The 15785-nt window shown below is 63.8% G+C and overlaps 1 protein-coding gene across 1 annotated transcript in view; it reads left to right on the forward strand.

The window, feature by feature from the left end:
* LOC133356454 (protein bassoon-like) overlaps positions 1–15785 on the forward strand; it is a 78528-nt gene that overhangs the window by 34016 nt on the left and 28727 nt on the right. The window contains exons 8-16 of the mRNA XM_061573986.1: positions 1943–5542; positions 5587–5937; positions 5987–7876; positions 8063–8093; positions 8280–9715; positions 10246–10628; positions 11415–11677; positions 12369–12429; positions 14770–14895. Of these exons, the coding sequence (XP_061429970.1) occupies positions 1943–5542; positions 5587–5937; positions 5987–7876; positions 8063–8093; positions 8280–9715; positions 10246–10628; positions 11415–11677; positions 12369–12429; positions 14770–14895 (8141 nt within the window). The remainder of the gene's footprint in view (positions 1–1942; positions 5543–5586; positions 5938–5986; positions 7877–8062; positions 8094–8279; positions 9716–10245; positions 10629–11414; positions 11678–12368; positions 12430–14769; positions 14896–15785) is intronic.

Raw genomic sequence — 15785 nt, forward strand, 5'->3', positions numbered from 1 at the left:
AGAACCAAGAAGATGAATCCCTGCAGTCACGAAAGCTTTAAATCGAGACTTGCTATAGTAGGAGACAAAGGAGAGCCCATTGCTGCTCCTTCCAAGATCGAACAACAATACTACTGAAAGTGATCAGATTATCAAAACAATTAAAGTACCATATATTTCGGGAGTTACTGACAAATTAGCCCGTGTTTTGCAAAACATTAAAGTGAGATTTCGTACGGTACACAAAATTCCAAAGACTATTGTCTTGTACTAAAGATGAATTACTGAAGTTATCAACAGAAGGTGTATATGGGATCAATTGCTTATGCGGTAAGTGTTATATTGAACAGACGGGATGTAACATTAGCGTAAGACTAAAAGAACACCAAAGGAACATTAAATTCTCTCGAACACAACTGTCAGCAGTGGCAGAGCATGCTTGCCAACAAGGACATTCAATTGATTTTGATAACGTTGAAGTGTTATGCAGAACTAATTATTACTGGCCAAGATTAGTTAGAGAATCAATTGAAGTTGAGAAGAATTCAAGTAATTTTAATCGCTGTGATAGCTGTAGACTCAGCGCAGCCTGAACAATTACCCTGGAAGTTACTAAGTTGGGATAACACGCACAACAGCAACGGCAGCAAAGGCAGCAGCAACGGCAGCGGCATTGCGCCCTTCTTGCGAAAACCTGGCAGGACCCTCATGAAATACGATTGTTGAGACTCCGAGTGAGGCGTTCCTGGGTAAACAAGCAGAACAACAATGCAAGTGATATAGTTGGAGTGAGCCACTCAGCGTCGATAAGATGCCAAATGCAGTGTTACACCGCCGCTGCTGAGGCCACAGCCGCTGAGGCAGCTTCTATCGCTGCGAACTGCTGTGCCTACGACTCAGCCTTGGTGACTCAGCCTTGGTGACTCAGCCTTGGTGACTCAGCCACGCCGAGTCGTGTGACTCATTAGGAGGGTCCTGCCGTTGCCGCCGCCCCTGCTGCTGCTACTGCTGCTACAATGAGGATTTTATTTGTGAGATGTTTCCAAGCAATCGATGACGAGTTGTGTTTATTATTATTTATTCATGAGTTGTGTGTATTATTGACGTGTGAGGGGAGGAAACCGGAGCGCCTGGAGAAAACCCCCCACACCTTTGCGCGAGAGAGCATCTGTTTGTTCCGTACAGACGGAAGAAACGGATGGAGTTTAGTCCAATTGCTGTCCCGCCTTCTACTGGCGAGCCAGAGTACGGAACCTCTTGGATGCCCACAGGAAAGGGAGATGGAACAGATGGCGATTAGTCCTCACCCCCTTCTTCTGGCAAGTCATGATATGGCACCTCCACGCGATCTAACCCCAAAAAACCCCCCCTCGATTATGCCTCTACAGTGCTGGGTTACTGGCATCCACGTGAGGCATAGCCACCACCTCCACCACCGTCATCACCACCACCACCAACGCCACTACCACCACCACCACCACTTCCACCACCACCACCCCCAACCCCCACTTCCACCACCACCGCCACCGCCACCACCACCACTACCGCCGCCACCACCACCACCACCACCACCGCCATCGCCACCACCACCACCACTGCCAGGCTTTTGCACCCAGGTTGCATTCTCATTAGATCTTGACAGTTAAGCAGGGTTTGTTCCTGGATAATGCTTGGATAGGCACTCGCCATGCATGCAAACAGGTGCTATTGGCTGGTGCTGTGGGGATCATTTGTCAGCAAAACAGCAGCAGCAGAATTCATTGTTGTACTGCACTGTACTATGCTCCCACAACTATGCTCTCCACCTTCACTGAAACCCGAAACTGACCAGAGCGGTGAAGTATGGTCGAATGAACCACATGATGCACATGGCGAAGTGGAGACCCTCTCTCATTCGGCGATGGATCGACCTGGGGCGGTCGTCATTAGATTTTCCTGATTGGGCGGACATTCTCACCCGCAGGGGAGCGAAGGCGCAGGACCGCCCCGCACCAGGCGCCTCTCCGCGACCGACCCGCTGGCGCCGCTCGCCCCCCGCTGACGACGACCTCCAGCGCGCCACCTCGGCGGAGTCGGACCCCGGGGAGCGGCCTCGTGTGCCGGTCGGGTACCCCGGCCCCGGCGACGACGGCGCCGGCGAGGGCCGTGCGCGAACCGCGGGGGCCGCGCCGTCGCCGCCCGAAGGCCCCGCAGGGCGGCCCCGGCCACGGTCGCTCCCCATCGCCGCGGAGGTCCAGAACGGGGCCCGGGGGAGGGACACGGCGGCGGCGTCGACAGCGGTTCCGGCGGAGCGAGCGAGGGCCCTGCGGACGTGCGGCGGCAGCCTGGACTCTCTGGAGGAGGAGCTGGAGCGGATCCAGCGGCACGACATGGTGGAGGACAGCAGCGAAGGAACGCCGTCGCCACTACCGCGGCTTCTGCAGGGTCTTGTGAGTGGCCGCGGCCCACGGGGCTACGGGCCTCCCGCCGCCCCCATCGACGGGAGGGAGAGGGACGAGGAGGAGGACCTGATACGCAAAGTCCTGCAGCTGACCACCGGCGGGGGAACGGCGCCGGCGGGCGACGCCGGAGGCTGTTCGAGGGCGGTGAAACTCGGCCCCTGCAAGGACAGCGAGAGCGCGAGCTCCGTGAGTAGCCCCGGCGAGAGCCTGCGCTTCGACAGGGAGCCCGAGCTGGAGAGCCTGGGCAGCAGCCCCGACGACCGCTCGCCGGGGAACGGCTCGTCCAGCTGCCTCCCTCTGTCAAGCCGAACGGCCGGGAGTGCCACATCGCCCTCCGTCTCCTCGCTCGAGGACGACAGCGACGCGAGCCCGGGCTGCCGCGGCGTCAGTGTCGGCGCCGTCGTCGGCGGAGGGAGGGCAGCGGACGACGAGGTCGGCGTGCCCAGGAAGAACCGCTCGCACTCGCAGAACCAGCAGCCGCCCGCGATTGTAGACTCGTCGGAGGAGGAGGAGGCGCTCGAGGGGCGGGTGGCGCTGCGCGAGCAGGAGCAGCTTCACGAAGCTGAGCTGCAGCAGCAGCAGCAGCGCAGGAGTGCCGGCAGGAGGTCCAAGCGCGAACGCGAGGACCTGAGGGCCCAGCGGCGGAGGCAACGGTCACGCGCGTCGCCCAGCAACCTGTCGCCCATCGAGGACGCGTCGCCTACCGAGGAGCTGCGACAGGCGGCCGAGATGGAGGAGCTGCGGCGCTCCTCCTGCTCCGAGTACTCGCCCAGCATCGAGTCGGAGCCCGAGGGCTTTGAGTCCTACGCTGAGAAGATCTACCGCCTGCAGGAGGAGTTCAAGCAGCTGACGTCCATCAACCGCAGCGCCAGCCACGAGGGCTCCGAGTCGTACGCGGCGCGGAGCCGCGCATCGTCCGAGCGCGTGCTCAAGAGCGCCGAGGAGGCGTACGAGGAAATGATGATAAAGTCGCGAGCGCGGCCGGTGGACGATGGCGGTGTCGGTCCGACGGCGGTGGTGGAGGCGACGACGGCGGGCCGCGCTGGGGCATCGCCATGCGCTACAGGAGGCGGAGACACTTGCCCCGGCGACGCTGGCCCCGGCGATGCATGGCACGGAACGTCAGGGAGGCCCTACAGGGAGGAGACGGATGGTGACGCGGTGTTCGACTTCAGCCGGAGTCGCGAGCTTCGGGCATGCGGGGAAGCGACGAGCACCGTGACGCCAACCATGTCGGCAGCGACGGGGAGCGGCGCGGATTACCTGGGCGCAAGGTATGGCTATGGCGACCTGCTGGGCGACGTTACCCCTCTGCTCACGCCCGGCATCAGCCCGACGCAGCTGGCTTCGCCATCACCTGCCTCTTGCGGGCAAGGGAGGCCGGGCGACATCGTGAACCTGTCTTGCGGCGCCGGCGCCACGATTCCCGCCGCCAGGCCACACGTCGCCACCGCCATCACCTTCCCGGCCATTCCTGCTGTGCGAATAACTCAGCACTTTACCGACCATGAGGATGGCGCTGATACTACCGAATCAGCGGAGGCATTGCCGGAGGCCAACTCGCAGCATGACTACCGACCCGTGGCCTCGGACGTGACCGTCACTACTCACACCGTCCCGTGTTCGGCTTCTCCTTCGTTGGCACAGCAGCAGCAGCAGCTGGTGACAGCACCGGCCGTTGCCGAGGACGTGCGCTTGACGAGCTCGTTGGGTTACTGGCGGGAGCCACAGACGCCCATCTCTTCGAGTGTTAAGCAGCCGCCGCCACTTTTCAGGAGCTCTAGCTACGACTTCTCATTCGCCGTGGATGATGATGCGACGGAGAAGGCCTCCATCCTGCACAATTTGTCCAGCTTCAGCCAGGGTGCTGGTGGCGGCGCTGGCAGCACTGGCGGGGGTAGCGGCAGAGGGGGCAGACGCAGCTCCTCTGTCGATGCGGAGTTGTACTTTTCCTCCGAGCTGAACCCCATGGCGCTGCTGTACGACGCAGGAGAATCTGTCGACCACGTGATTTCAAGGCCTCCGACGGTGTCCTCTGCACCGTGCTCACATGCCTCGGGCGAGGAGCCTGGCGACCCATTGAGGGCCTTCGCTCGCCCGCAAACCTGCCAATGGCCGGATGATGGATTTGTCCAGAGGGGGGAGGTGGAGGAGGAGGAGGAGGAGGCCAGATGCGGCGGGGCAAAGTCTCGGGTTGTCGACCTGCGCATGCTCAAGATGCAGCCGCTCATCATGACGGACCAGGGCGTGGACCTGACGTTGTTCGCCTCGGAGAGCCGGCGCTTTGGTGGTGATAACGTCGGTGTCGGCGCCGCCAACAAGCCGGGCAGCGTGGTGAAGCCGGGGATCGTGAACCTGAGCGCGCTGGATTTGAACACGAGCCAGAGCCAGAGCCAGAAGGTGACGATTGTGAACCGTGGCACGAACGTGCCTACAAATTACAAAGTGGCCGCCAGGCCTGTGCCGTCGCCGCATGATGTCACCACCACCACCACGACCAGCAACATCAGCAACAGCATCAGCAAGCCATTAAACCTGGCCCAGAATGCATCGGCCACCACTATGGCGCCAACGAACGGGCCGGCGTTCGGTCTCATCATCACCGCCGATTCCTCGGTGAAGGCCGCAGCAGGGCACGGTGCGGAGGCGTCAGCGGGCAGAGCAGGCCGAGCGATGCCTCGGTGCCGCTGGCCGGCCAAAGTACAACAACTGCCCGAACGGCATGGTGGGTGGCGGGCATGGCCCGGGCTCGAGGGTTGCGGCCACGTCTCCGGACGGGAGGCCCGACGAGGCGGCGAGCGGCCTCTTGGGGCCTGGGGAGGGCCCGGCGGATCTCGTCCGGGGCGGCGACGGGAGGCGAGCGACGTGCTGCGACGTCGTCTACCAGCTTCCCATTTCTCCGCTCGCCCTCGCTCTGGGGGAAGCCACCGTCAGATTCATCGCCGCCGCCCGCCGTCGTGGCGCAGGGGAAGGCCGATCTCCACCGCCGGCACGAATCCGCGAGCGCCTACCACTGCTTCCCGCTCGGCCCCCTGCGCTCCTCCTTCTCCGACACCAACCTGGCGGGCATCGGTGCCTACGGCAGCTGCCCTTTCGGATACGACGGCGCGGGGACGGGCAAGGTCATGGACCTGACAGCCAAGAACGGCTTTGTGGCGCGAGGCAGCCTCCTGTCGGGTGATGTCGGCCTGGGCGCCAAGTTCGCCCTGGGGGCGTACACTGAGTGCGGCCTGAGGCCCATGCGGCGCTACAACTCGGACCACGCCATTTCCAAGATGGAGTGCGATGATGGCAGCGGTGGCCGCGGTGCGTCCAGGGGGGCGCACGTGGACTTCCGGTCGACCGAGGAGACCATCCGGGAGATAAACAAGCTGTGCACGGAACTCACCTCGCTGCAGCAAGAGTGGTCGACCTACAGCGATGGCAAGGGCGCAGCGCCGACGAGCCAGCTCGCCCTCGCCGGCTACGGCGTGGGTGCCCCGGCGCTGAATGCGCTGGTGGCGGCGGTGGCGGCGCCGTCCGAGGCCGCAGATTACCTGGCGCCTGCTGTCCCCGTAACCGCGCAGCCGTCGTCCATCATGGGCCCTCTGGGCGCCGCCGGCTATCGGAACTGGGGCGACCGGCCGCATGGAAGCGGCGCCGAACTTTGAAGACTTCCTGCCGACGGTTGTGCAGCAGCAGCAGTGGCGGAGGGGGTCAGGGTCGCGGAGCTTCTCGGCGGTGCTGGCCGGTGCTGGCACCCAGGCATATTCCCCTGATGCTGTCACCGCCACCGCGAAGACCGCCAGTGGCCACCTGGGCTACGGCATCCCGCAGCTGTGCACGGCAGCGGCGGTGGCCGTGGCGGGCCCGGGAGGCTACTTCGGCGCTTACGGCCCGGGCCCCCGCGGCGACGGCGCTCCGCCAGGATGCTCCGAGGAGAACGCGACGCAGCGGCTGGGTCCGTACGTCCTCGACACAATCGCGCCGCACACGAGGGAGGGGGCCCTTGTCGGGCAGCGGTGGGACGAGGGGGAGGTGACGGTGGAGGCGGAAGGGCGCCGGTGGTCCCTGGAGCCGGAAGAACACGAACTGCTGCGGGAGAAACAGGCAGAGCAGCAGCACGTGCAGCTGCAGCAGCAGATACTTGAGTTGGAGAAGGTGAAGCAGAGGCGCCTGCAGGAGGAGATGGAGTGTGAGCGCGTGGAGATGCGCCTGCGCCTCGACCAAGAGAAGCGCCTGGTGGAGCAGGAGCTGAGCGAGCTGCACGGCATGAAGCGGCGCCTCTTCCGGCGGCAGCAAGAGGAGCGCCGCGAGCAGTTGTCCCTGCAGCAGGAGCAGATGGTCCACCACCACGTGCAGATCGACAAGATCAAGCAGCTGCAGACGCAGCTGCAGCAGCAGCTGGAGGAGCAGAAGATGATCCAGGCGACCCCGTCGGTCGCCTCCGTAGCTGCCGCCGCCGCATTCGGCCGCGACGTGGGGCCGTGGTGGACGACGAGGGCCGGGCAAGAGCTCGGCGGGCCATGCTGGCCGGCACCGGGACCGCACGAGGCCGGCGCCGGCGGCCGCGTCCCCCGCCGGCCCTCCCGGCACAGCGTCGCCAGGCCCGCGGCCGAGCTCTCGCTCCGCGATGCCCGATGGCGTAGGCCACCCCGGCGGAGGAGCCTGGGTAGTGGCTGTGGAGGAGCGCGGTCATCGTCATACTGGGAGGAGGAGGACGAAGAGATGGATGACGAAGAGGAGCAGAACGTCGGCACGGGATCAGTCCGGCGGCCGTGGTTGGATCGCGGTGTCCGGACGGACGACGACGGCGATGAGCGCCGGCGTTCGCGCCGCAACGGCGTGGACTGCGGCGTGCAGACGGACGACGAGGACGGCCGTGGCAGCGCTGGCTGGGGCAGTTCTTCCCGGAGGAGGAGGGGGAGGAGTGCGAGGGCCAGCGGCCCGGGCCGCGAAGCCGTCGTGGGCGACGGCTCTCCGCCGGCCCGCGCCCTTACATCGAGCGTCGGCGTCCAGACCAGCGCCGACTGTTCGGTAGCAAACAGAGCCGGCGCCGGGCGCCGTCTCGCGTCAGCGACCGTGACGACTTCTACGACATCTCGAAGCCCGAGCGGACCCACCTGGGCCGGAGCTCCGGCTGCCAGACCGACGGCGACGGCGGGAGGCGGCCGGCACCGCTTGAGATTGGGGCGGCCGGCTTCCATCCCAGTGACGCCGGGGCTGGCGAGGCATCGCCCCGGTCGCCCAAGCTTCTGTTCTCGCCCGTGTCGCCGCTGGCATGCGGCAAGCCACTGGACGCGCCGTTCGGCACCAGCGAGAGGCTCAACAAGGCGCACGTGTCACCGCAGAAGCACCTGCCGCCCACGCCGGCGGCGCGGCAGGGGAAGCAGGGGCCGCCCTCTCGGCGGCACGAGGAGGAGGAGGACGACAACGGAGCCAGGAGTCACCGTGGGCTCCAGCGCTCCAAGGCTGGGGTGAGCATGAGCGTTGTATCTTTGTATGTTGGTTATTTCGCACCGTACGTACCATACTTATTTGAAGTTGCGCATTCAATTAAATGTTATCATACGGTGTTGGATTAAATTATTTGGTGATTCAGTGAAATGCCTTAATTGTTATGTTTTATTGTTGTTATTCGTTTATCTGAATAAACGTTTCAGGCCGTCGCCCTTCTGGCCTCCGTGGCTGGTCGTCAGGCCCTGTGACCGCCGTTGTCGCCGGAGGATATTGGCTGAGAGCCCTCAGCTTGACCAGTGAGGCCCGTTGAGGGCGAAACTCGGCCAGCCGGCCTTTATGTGATCGATATAAACCCAGGCTTTCTGCCGTAGCGATGCATAGTTGACGGCCTGACAGCATGCGTGCCGTTCTCCCTTGCAGATTGACGGCCCCGGCACGGGCCGCAAGGTAAAGAGGACGTTGCCCAACCCTCCCATGGAGGAACGGCCACCCACCGGGCCCGCCGCCTCATCTCCATCGCCGGCGCCATCAGCAGCGTCGACGAGGGACAGCGCGCCGGGGTCGGGCGGACCCGACGGGCGATCGGTGGCGCTGGCGGGGCCCGGTGTCGCGCCCGTGCAGCGCAAGCAAATCCTGCGTGAGATCGACGCGGAATTGGAGCGGGTGGAACACGACTCAGCGAAGCTGCGCCAGCGCCAGGAGGAGCTGGACGCCGAGGAGCGCGAGATCGACGCCCGCATGCGCAACCTGGAACGGGGCCTCGGCCGCAAGGCGGAGAGGAACGGCAGCGGCGACGTCGGTGGCGCCGCCGACCCCGGACGCTACCCCACAGCGCGTGCCCTGGGACTTGACGCCGGGCTGGCGGGGCCGGGCTTCTCGCTGGCGCGGCGCCAGCAGGAGGCGTGCTTCCCGGAACTTTACCCGGCACCGGCCGGCCCGGTCCCGCCTTGCCGAATCTTCCCATCGTCGTCCTACCTGGCTTATCCGCAGTTGCGCCAGGCCGATGGCGCGGCGGCGCCGAGGGGCTATGCGCCATCGTCCGGCTCGCTCCCCTACGCCATCCCCACGGCCCCGTACCCCGGCCTCACAGCGCCGGTGCCGCAGCTCAAGGCCCGGCAAGCGTCGCTGGACCTGGAACCGAACCTCGAGACGAACTACGAGGTGGTGGCCGAAGAGGAGCTGCTGGGGGCGTTGCTGGCACGTCGGCGCTCGGCGGCCCGTGGCGGCAGGGACGACGACGGGCCGAGCAGCGATGCCACGACGGTGCCGCTGCGCGACCTGGCTGCCGCCGTCGGCTTCGCCGCCAACTCGGACGCATTTTACGCTGACTTGGAGCAGAGCGTCCCACGCAACTACGAGCTCATCGACGACATTGGCGAGCTGACGAGGACGCCGGCGCCGAGCGTCGTCGCCGCGGGCGACCCCTTGCAGTGTCGGCAGCACCACCGGCCGCCCGAGCGTGAGCTGCCGTTCGGCAGGAGCCCGTACAGGGCCGACGCAGAGTTCGCGGATGACGCCTACGAGCAGAACCTGCCGAGGAACCTGGCGCGGTTCTACCGGGGCGACGGCAACGGCGGGGAGCCGCTGGGGGCTGTACGGGCCGAGTCGCGGCATGCCGAGGAGAGGCCCGGGCACAGGCCCGTCTCGAAGGCCTTCTCATCAGCCGTCATCTCCAAGCGCGGCAAGCACAAGCGGCAGCAGAACATGGAGCAAAGGCTGGCGGCGGCTGCCGCCGGTGCCTTCGGGCTGGGTTCCGACGCTGACATGGGGTACACGGGCCGCTACGACAGCACGCTCGCGTGGCCGGAGGAGAGGCCCCGGCGCCGGCACGGCGATACGGCCACGCCGCTCGGCGGGTGAGCAGTGAAATACGAGATGTCCCCCTAAGTCAGCCAACCGGACATTGGCATTAAGCCGAACCATGACCATAACCATGACCCTAACCGTGACCCTAACCGTGACCCTAACTGTGACCCTAACCATGACCTAGGCATGGCCCTATAACCACAGCAATCCCATATTATGTTTCGGATGCAATGTGAAGCTCTCTGGGTGTAAGAGGGCAGCTGCATAAAAAAAACAGAATCACTGTTACCCCGAGTGCCATACTAGCTCTACGGGATTCTCGCGAACCACAACCCAAGCCAGGCTGGCTCTACCGGATTCTCGTGAACCCTAACCCATGCCAGGATGGCCCTTCTGGCTTCTTGTGAACCTTAACCTGAACCACGTTAGCCACACTTGGGTGTGGCGGTGACGTCAGAGTGAATGACCTCCGCTTCTTATGCCTCTGCTGCTGCTGCTTTTGCTGCCTCTGCTGTTGCCTCTGCTGTTGCCTCTGCTGTCGCTGCTGCCTCTGCTGCCGTCACCGTGCGGCCGGTGACAGCGTTCTCCTTTACGACGACGACGGCGAAATCAGCTACAACGGCTACGGCCCTCCCCTCCACGACTACGCCGAGCGTTACTCCTGCGACCCCAACGCGCCGCCGCCGCCACGATTCCCGCCGCCCCGGCACCGCCGCGCCGACGCGGCGGTGCCGGGCGCCGACCGCGCCGGGTCGGGCCGGGCTCGCGAGCGTCCTCAGGCCGCCAGCCCCGAGCGGCGGGCCCGTGCGGCCCCCGAGTGGGACGAGGCGCCGGGTTCCGGCCGCCCGCCCCTCGAGGTGCGGCAGCGGCTGACAGAGCGGGAGGCGCGCAGGCGGCAGCCAGGGAAGGGGGCCCGCCTGGACCCCCTAAACCAGCGGCTCGTCGGCTTCCCCGGCGGGCAAGGTAACCGCGTCGCGTGCGACCGAATGCGTGGATGACACCGGCACCGCCATCAGCACCGCCGTCGACAGCGCCACCGCCATCAGCACCTCTTGTCACGACCACCGCCACGATTATCATAATGGTTACCAGATGCACGATCTGTGACCACCACCACTATCATCACCCTTACCAACGCCATCATCACCACCACTATCATCACCCCTGCAAACACCACCACCACCACTATCATCACCCCTACCAACACCACCACAACCATCATCCCTACCACCACCAATATCATCACCGCTACCAACACCACTATCACCACCTCCACCACGACTCACCACCACCACCGCACTGTCCTCCTCCGCGTGTCACGATCCCCAGGTTGGGAGTTCTCATCCTCATCAGTTGGGCGAGTGACCTTGACTCATCCAATCATCCCTCCATCCGCTGGCGGTGTCTAAAACGATCACCCGCGTTGTGTGGGGGGTGGATAGTGGGGGGGGGGGGGTAGTGGAGGGGATAGTGGGGGGGTAGTGCGGGTGGGTAGTGGGGGGTGGGGGGATAGTGGGGGGGGTAGTGGGGGGTGGGTAGTGGGGGGGTAGTGGGGGGTGGTTAGTGGGGGGGAGGTAGTGGGGGTGAGTAGTGGGGGGGATAGTGGGGGGGTAGTGGGGGGTGGGTAGTGGGGGGTGGGGGGGATAGTGGGGGGGGTAGTGGGGTGAAGTAGTGGGGGGTGGGAATGTAGTGGGGGGCACCCCCCCCCCACTCCCCCCGGTCACACGCCGCTGCGTCTGCCCCGTCAAGCGCATCAGCCGTGGGAGGAGGAGGAGGAGGCAGCCTCCTCCCGGCGAAGTCGTCGTCGTGGCGGCGGGCCTGACCTCCTCCTCCTCCTCCGCGCCGCCGCAGCCGCCGCCGCCGTCGGACCCGCGGCGTCTCCGGGGTCGCCCGCGGCAACCGCGATGCACAACAACCACAACAACCACAACAACCACGACAACCACGAGCAGCAGCAGCAGCAGCAGCTTCGGCAGCAGCATCCGAGACATCACCATGGCAACCATCGCAGGGTGCGCGGGGGAACGGGTGGGGGTCCGTTGCCGTGGCGACGCGAGTTGTTGGGTGAACGGCAACGATTGGGGGCGGCTCTGTGGGGGCGATTGCAAAACTCCCTCTGTGAGTTGTGGGGGGAGAGGGGAGAGGGGGGCGAGGGAGGGGGGGCGAGGAAAGAGGGGGGGGGGGGGTGATGGAGGGGGGCCGAGGAACGGGGGGCGAGGGGGGGGGCGACACTGTACAGTTTCTTGCCTTGCAGCAGAACGAGGTACAGTGGGGGTGGTTCTCGGGCCGTGTGTGTATTTGGTTACACTACCACCACTCACACTGTGTGTGTTTATTTATTTATTTGGTTACACTACCACCACCACCACCACTCACACTGTGTGTGTGTGTTTATTGATATGAACTGGTCCGGTGCCCTCCCCTCGGTCGACCCAGCCTCAAACGAGAACCTGGCGCACTTCTGGACACAATCAGAACCGGGGAGACAAAGGCGGCTGTACGTGTCTCTGGCCGTCTACGTATGTGTTGCCCCAGTAGTTCTGCTGAGGCTGTTACGGGGCATCTTTATCTTTTACCTGTCAACGTGAAGCCAGAGGGAGCCCACCCATGACGGGGGGGGGGGTGCCGCACGCTCCGCAGGGAGAGACGCCCGAGTTGAACCCAGGCGCTTGAACTCCCCCCGCGCGCTCCCTCTGTCTGCAGGGGTTGTCACCGTACGGCGAGGTGCCCAACGGGGCCGCTTTCAAGCCGCTGCACGCCACGGGTGTGCCTCGCTCACCCGCACCATCACTCACTCACTCACCCGCACCATCACTCACTCACTCACTCGCTCACCCGCACCATCACTCACTCGCTCACCCGCACCATCACTCACTCGCTCACCCGCACCATCACTCACTCTCTGACTCGCTCACCCGCACCATCACTCACTCACTCACCCGCACCATCACTCGCTCACCCGCACCATCACTCACTCACTCACCCGCACCATCACTCACTCTCTCACTCGCTCACCCGCACCATCACTCACTCGCTCACCCGCACCATCACTCACTCGCTCACCCGCACCATCACTCACTCGCTCACCCGCACCATCACTCACTCGCTCACACACCCGCACCATCACTCACTCGCTCACCCGCACCATCACTCACTCGCTCACCCGCACCATCACTCACTCGCTCACCCGCACCATCACTCACTCTCTCACTCGCTCACCCGCACCATCACTCACTCGCTCACCCGCACCATCACTCACTCACCCGCACCATCACTCACTCACTCACCCGCACCATCACTCACTCACTCACTCACCCGCACCATCACTCACTCGCTCACCCGCACCATCACTCACTCACTCACTCACCCGCACCATCACTCACTCACCCGCACCATCACTCACTCACTCACCCGCACCATCACTCACTCACTCACTCACCCGCACCATCACTCACTCACCCGCACCATCACTCACTCACTCACTCACCCGCACCATCACTCACTCACCCGCACCATCACTCACTCACTCACCCGCACCATCACTCACTCACCCGCACCATCACTCACTCACCCGCTCAACCGCACCATCACTCACTCGCTCACCCGCACCATCACTCACTCACCCGCACCATCACTCACTCACCCGCACCATCACTCACTCACTCACTCACCCGCACCATCACTCACTCACTCACTCACCCGCACCATCACTTACTCACTCACCCGCACCATCACTCACTCACCCGCACCATCACTCACTCGCCCGCTCACCCACAACATCACTCGCTCGCTCACTCATCTGCACCATCACTCGCTCGCTCACTCATCTGCACCATCACTCGCTCACCCGCACCATCACTCACTCACCCGCTCACCCGCACCATCACTCACTCACTCACCTGCACCATCACTCACTCACCCGCTCACCCACAACATCACTCACTCACCCGCACCATCACTCACTCACCCGCTCACCCACAACATCACTCGCTCGCTCACTCATCTGCACCATCACTCGCTCGCTCACTCATCTGCACCATCACTCGCTCGCTCACTCATCTGCACCATCACTCGCTCGCTCACTCATCTGCACCATCACTCACCCGATCGCTCGCTCGCCCGCTCACCCACTCGCTCACTCACGTGCTCACCCGCACCATCACTCACCCACTCGCTCACTCGCTCGCTCGCTAACACCATCACTCACCCACTCGCTCGCTGACTCACCCACTCCATCACTCACCCGCTCGCTCACAACATCACTCACTCACCCGCTCGCTCGCTCACCTGCTCGCTCACAACATCACTCACTCACCCACTTGCTCCCTCGCCCGCTCGCCCGCTCGCTCACGTGCTCACCCGCACCATCCCTCACTCACCCGCTCGCTTGCTCACTCACCCGCACCATCACTCACCCGCTCGCTAGCCTGCTCGCTCACCTGCCCGTTCGCTCACCCGCCCTCTCTCTCACACCATCACTCACTCACCCGCTCGCTCGCTCACCCGCTCGCTCGCTCACCCGTTCACTCACGTGCTCACCAGCACCATCCTTCACTCACCCGCTCGCTCACCCGCTTGCTCACCCACTCGCTCACTCACATGCTCACCCACTCGCTCACTTACATGCTCACCAGCACCATCACTCGCTCATCCCGCTCGCTCACCCGCTTGCTCACCTACTCGCTCACCCACTCGCTCACTCACGTGCTCACCCGCAACATCACTCACTCATTCGCTCGCTCACTCACCTGCACAATCACTCACTCGCCCGCTTACTCACTCACTCACCCACACCATCACTCACTCACCCACACCATCACTCACTCACCCGTATGTTCACTCGCTTGCTCGCCCACCCGCTCACCCACCCGCTTGCCCACTCACCTGCTCACTGGCATGATCACTTGCTTACCAGGCTCACCTGGACGATCACACACCCGCACGATCACTCGCTCGCTCACCCGCCCAACTGCGCAATCACTCACTCGCTCACTTGCTTGCTCATCTGCGCGATCATTAAGCCGCTCACTCCCTCACTGCCGTGTGTGCAGTGTCGCGTGTGTGACGCGGTGCCGCGTGTGTGCTGGCGATGCCGGCGGTGCAGGGAACGGCATTGGCGCGAGGGCCCTGTCCGAGAGGGAGTTTGACGAGCGCGACGGCGACCTCGGCGACTCCCTCTCCCGGTTCATCGCGGACGGCGCCGTCGAGCAGGCGGGGAAGCTGGGCGAGGGTGAGCGGCGTGCGGGAACCCAACGCGAACTGCGTCGGGGGCCGGGCGGATAGCGGGTCGGAGCGCCGGGCCGGCGCCGCCATAGCGATGCGCCGTGTGCGGGGGGATGGGGGCACCGGCTCTCGGCCCGGGCATGGCACGGGCGCGGTGGTGCCGGGTGTGGTGCTGGCGGGCAGGTGCCGACCTCGCGCACGGCGAGAGCTGAGCCCTTGTGAGCGCCTGACGATGCTGGGCGCAGTCCCCAGCGAAACGTCGGACAGAATTGTTCAAAACGTCTGCCACCGCTTTTCAACGTTCCTCCTCCTCTGCTTTTGCCGACGAACCAAATCGCTCGGCACTTTTGCCAACACGACGCGACAGAACGATTCGATTGGCTCCTCCAGCTGGGTGGTGCAGAGTTGATTACTGGGACTACTCTACTTACGAACATTTGACTTAGGAGCTTTCAGAGATACAAACAAACCTGTCTGGATGTCCAGTTGCCTGTTCGGACGGAGAATTGTAAAGTTCAACCACCGCACAATAGATGGCGGTGGTAGCATCTACATCTGCAGAACGTTAAGAACCAGTGGCATCTACATTTGCAGAGCATGAAAAACATGATCCAACTTTTAAAGCCATTCCTCGTATGGTTAGTGTACACGCCGTACAACCTGTTTGGAATCGACAGGAGTAAAGTTGGACTTACGAACAAATCGACCTAAGAACAGACCTCTGGAGCCTACGTTTTTGGTAAGTAGAGGAGTCCCTGTGCTGGCTTCACACCCACACCGCGATCAGAAGCAAAAGGATGGAACCGCGAACGATCCTCCGACGTGGATGCCGCGGCGGGGACACCGGCGACTAACAGGGACAGGATCCTGGGTTCGATTCCCGACTCGGGCACCCCT

This window comes from Lethenteron reissneri, chromosome 54 (genome assembly GCF_015708825.2).
Source record: "Lethenteron reissneri isolate LAM-NWPU_2019-01 chromosome 54, ASM1570882v1, whole genome shotgun sequence".
NCBI lineage: Eukaryota > Metazoa > Chordata > Hyperoartia > Petromyzontiformes > Petromyzontidae > Lethenteron > Lethenteron reissneri.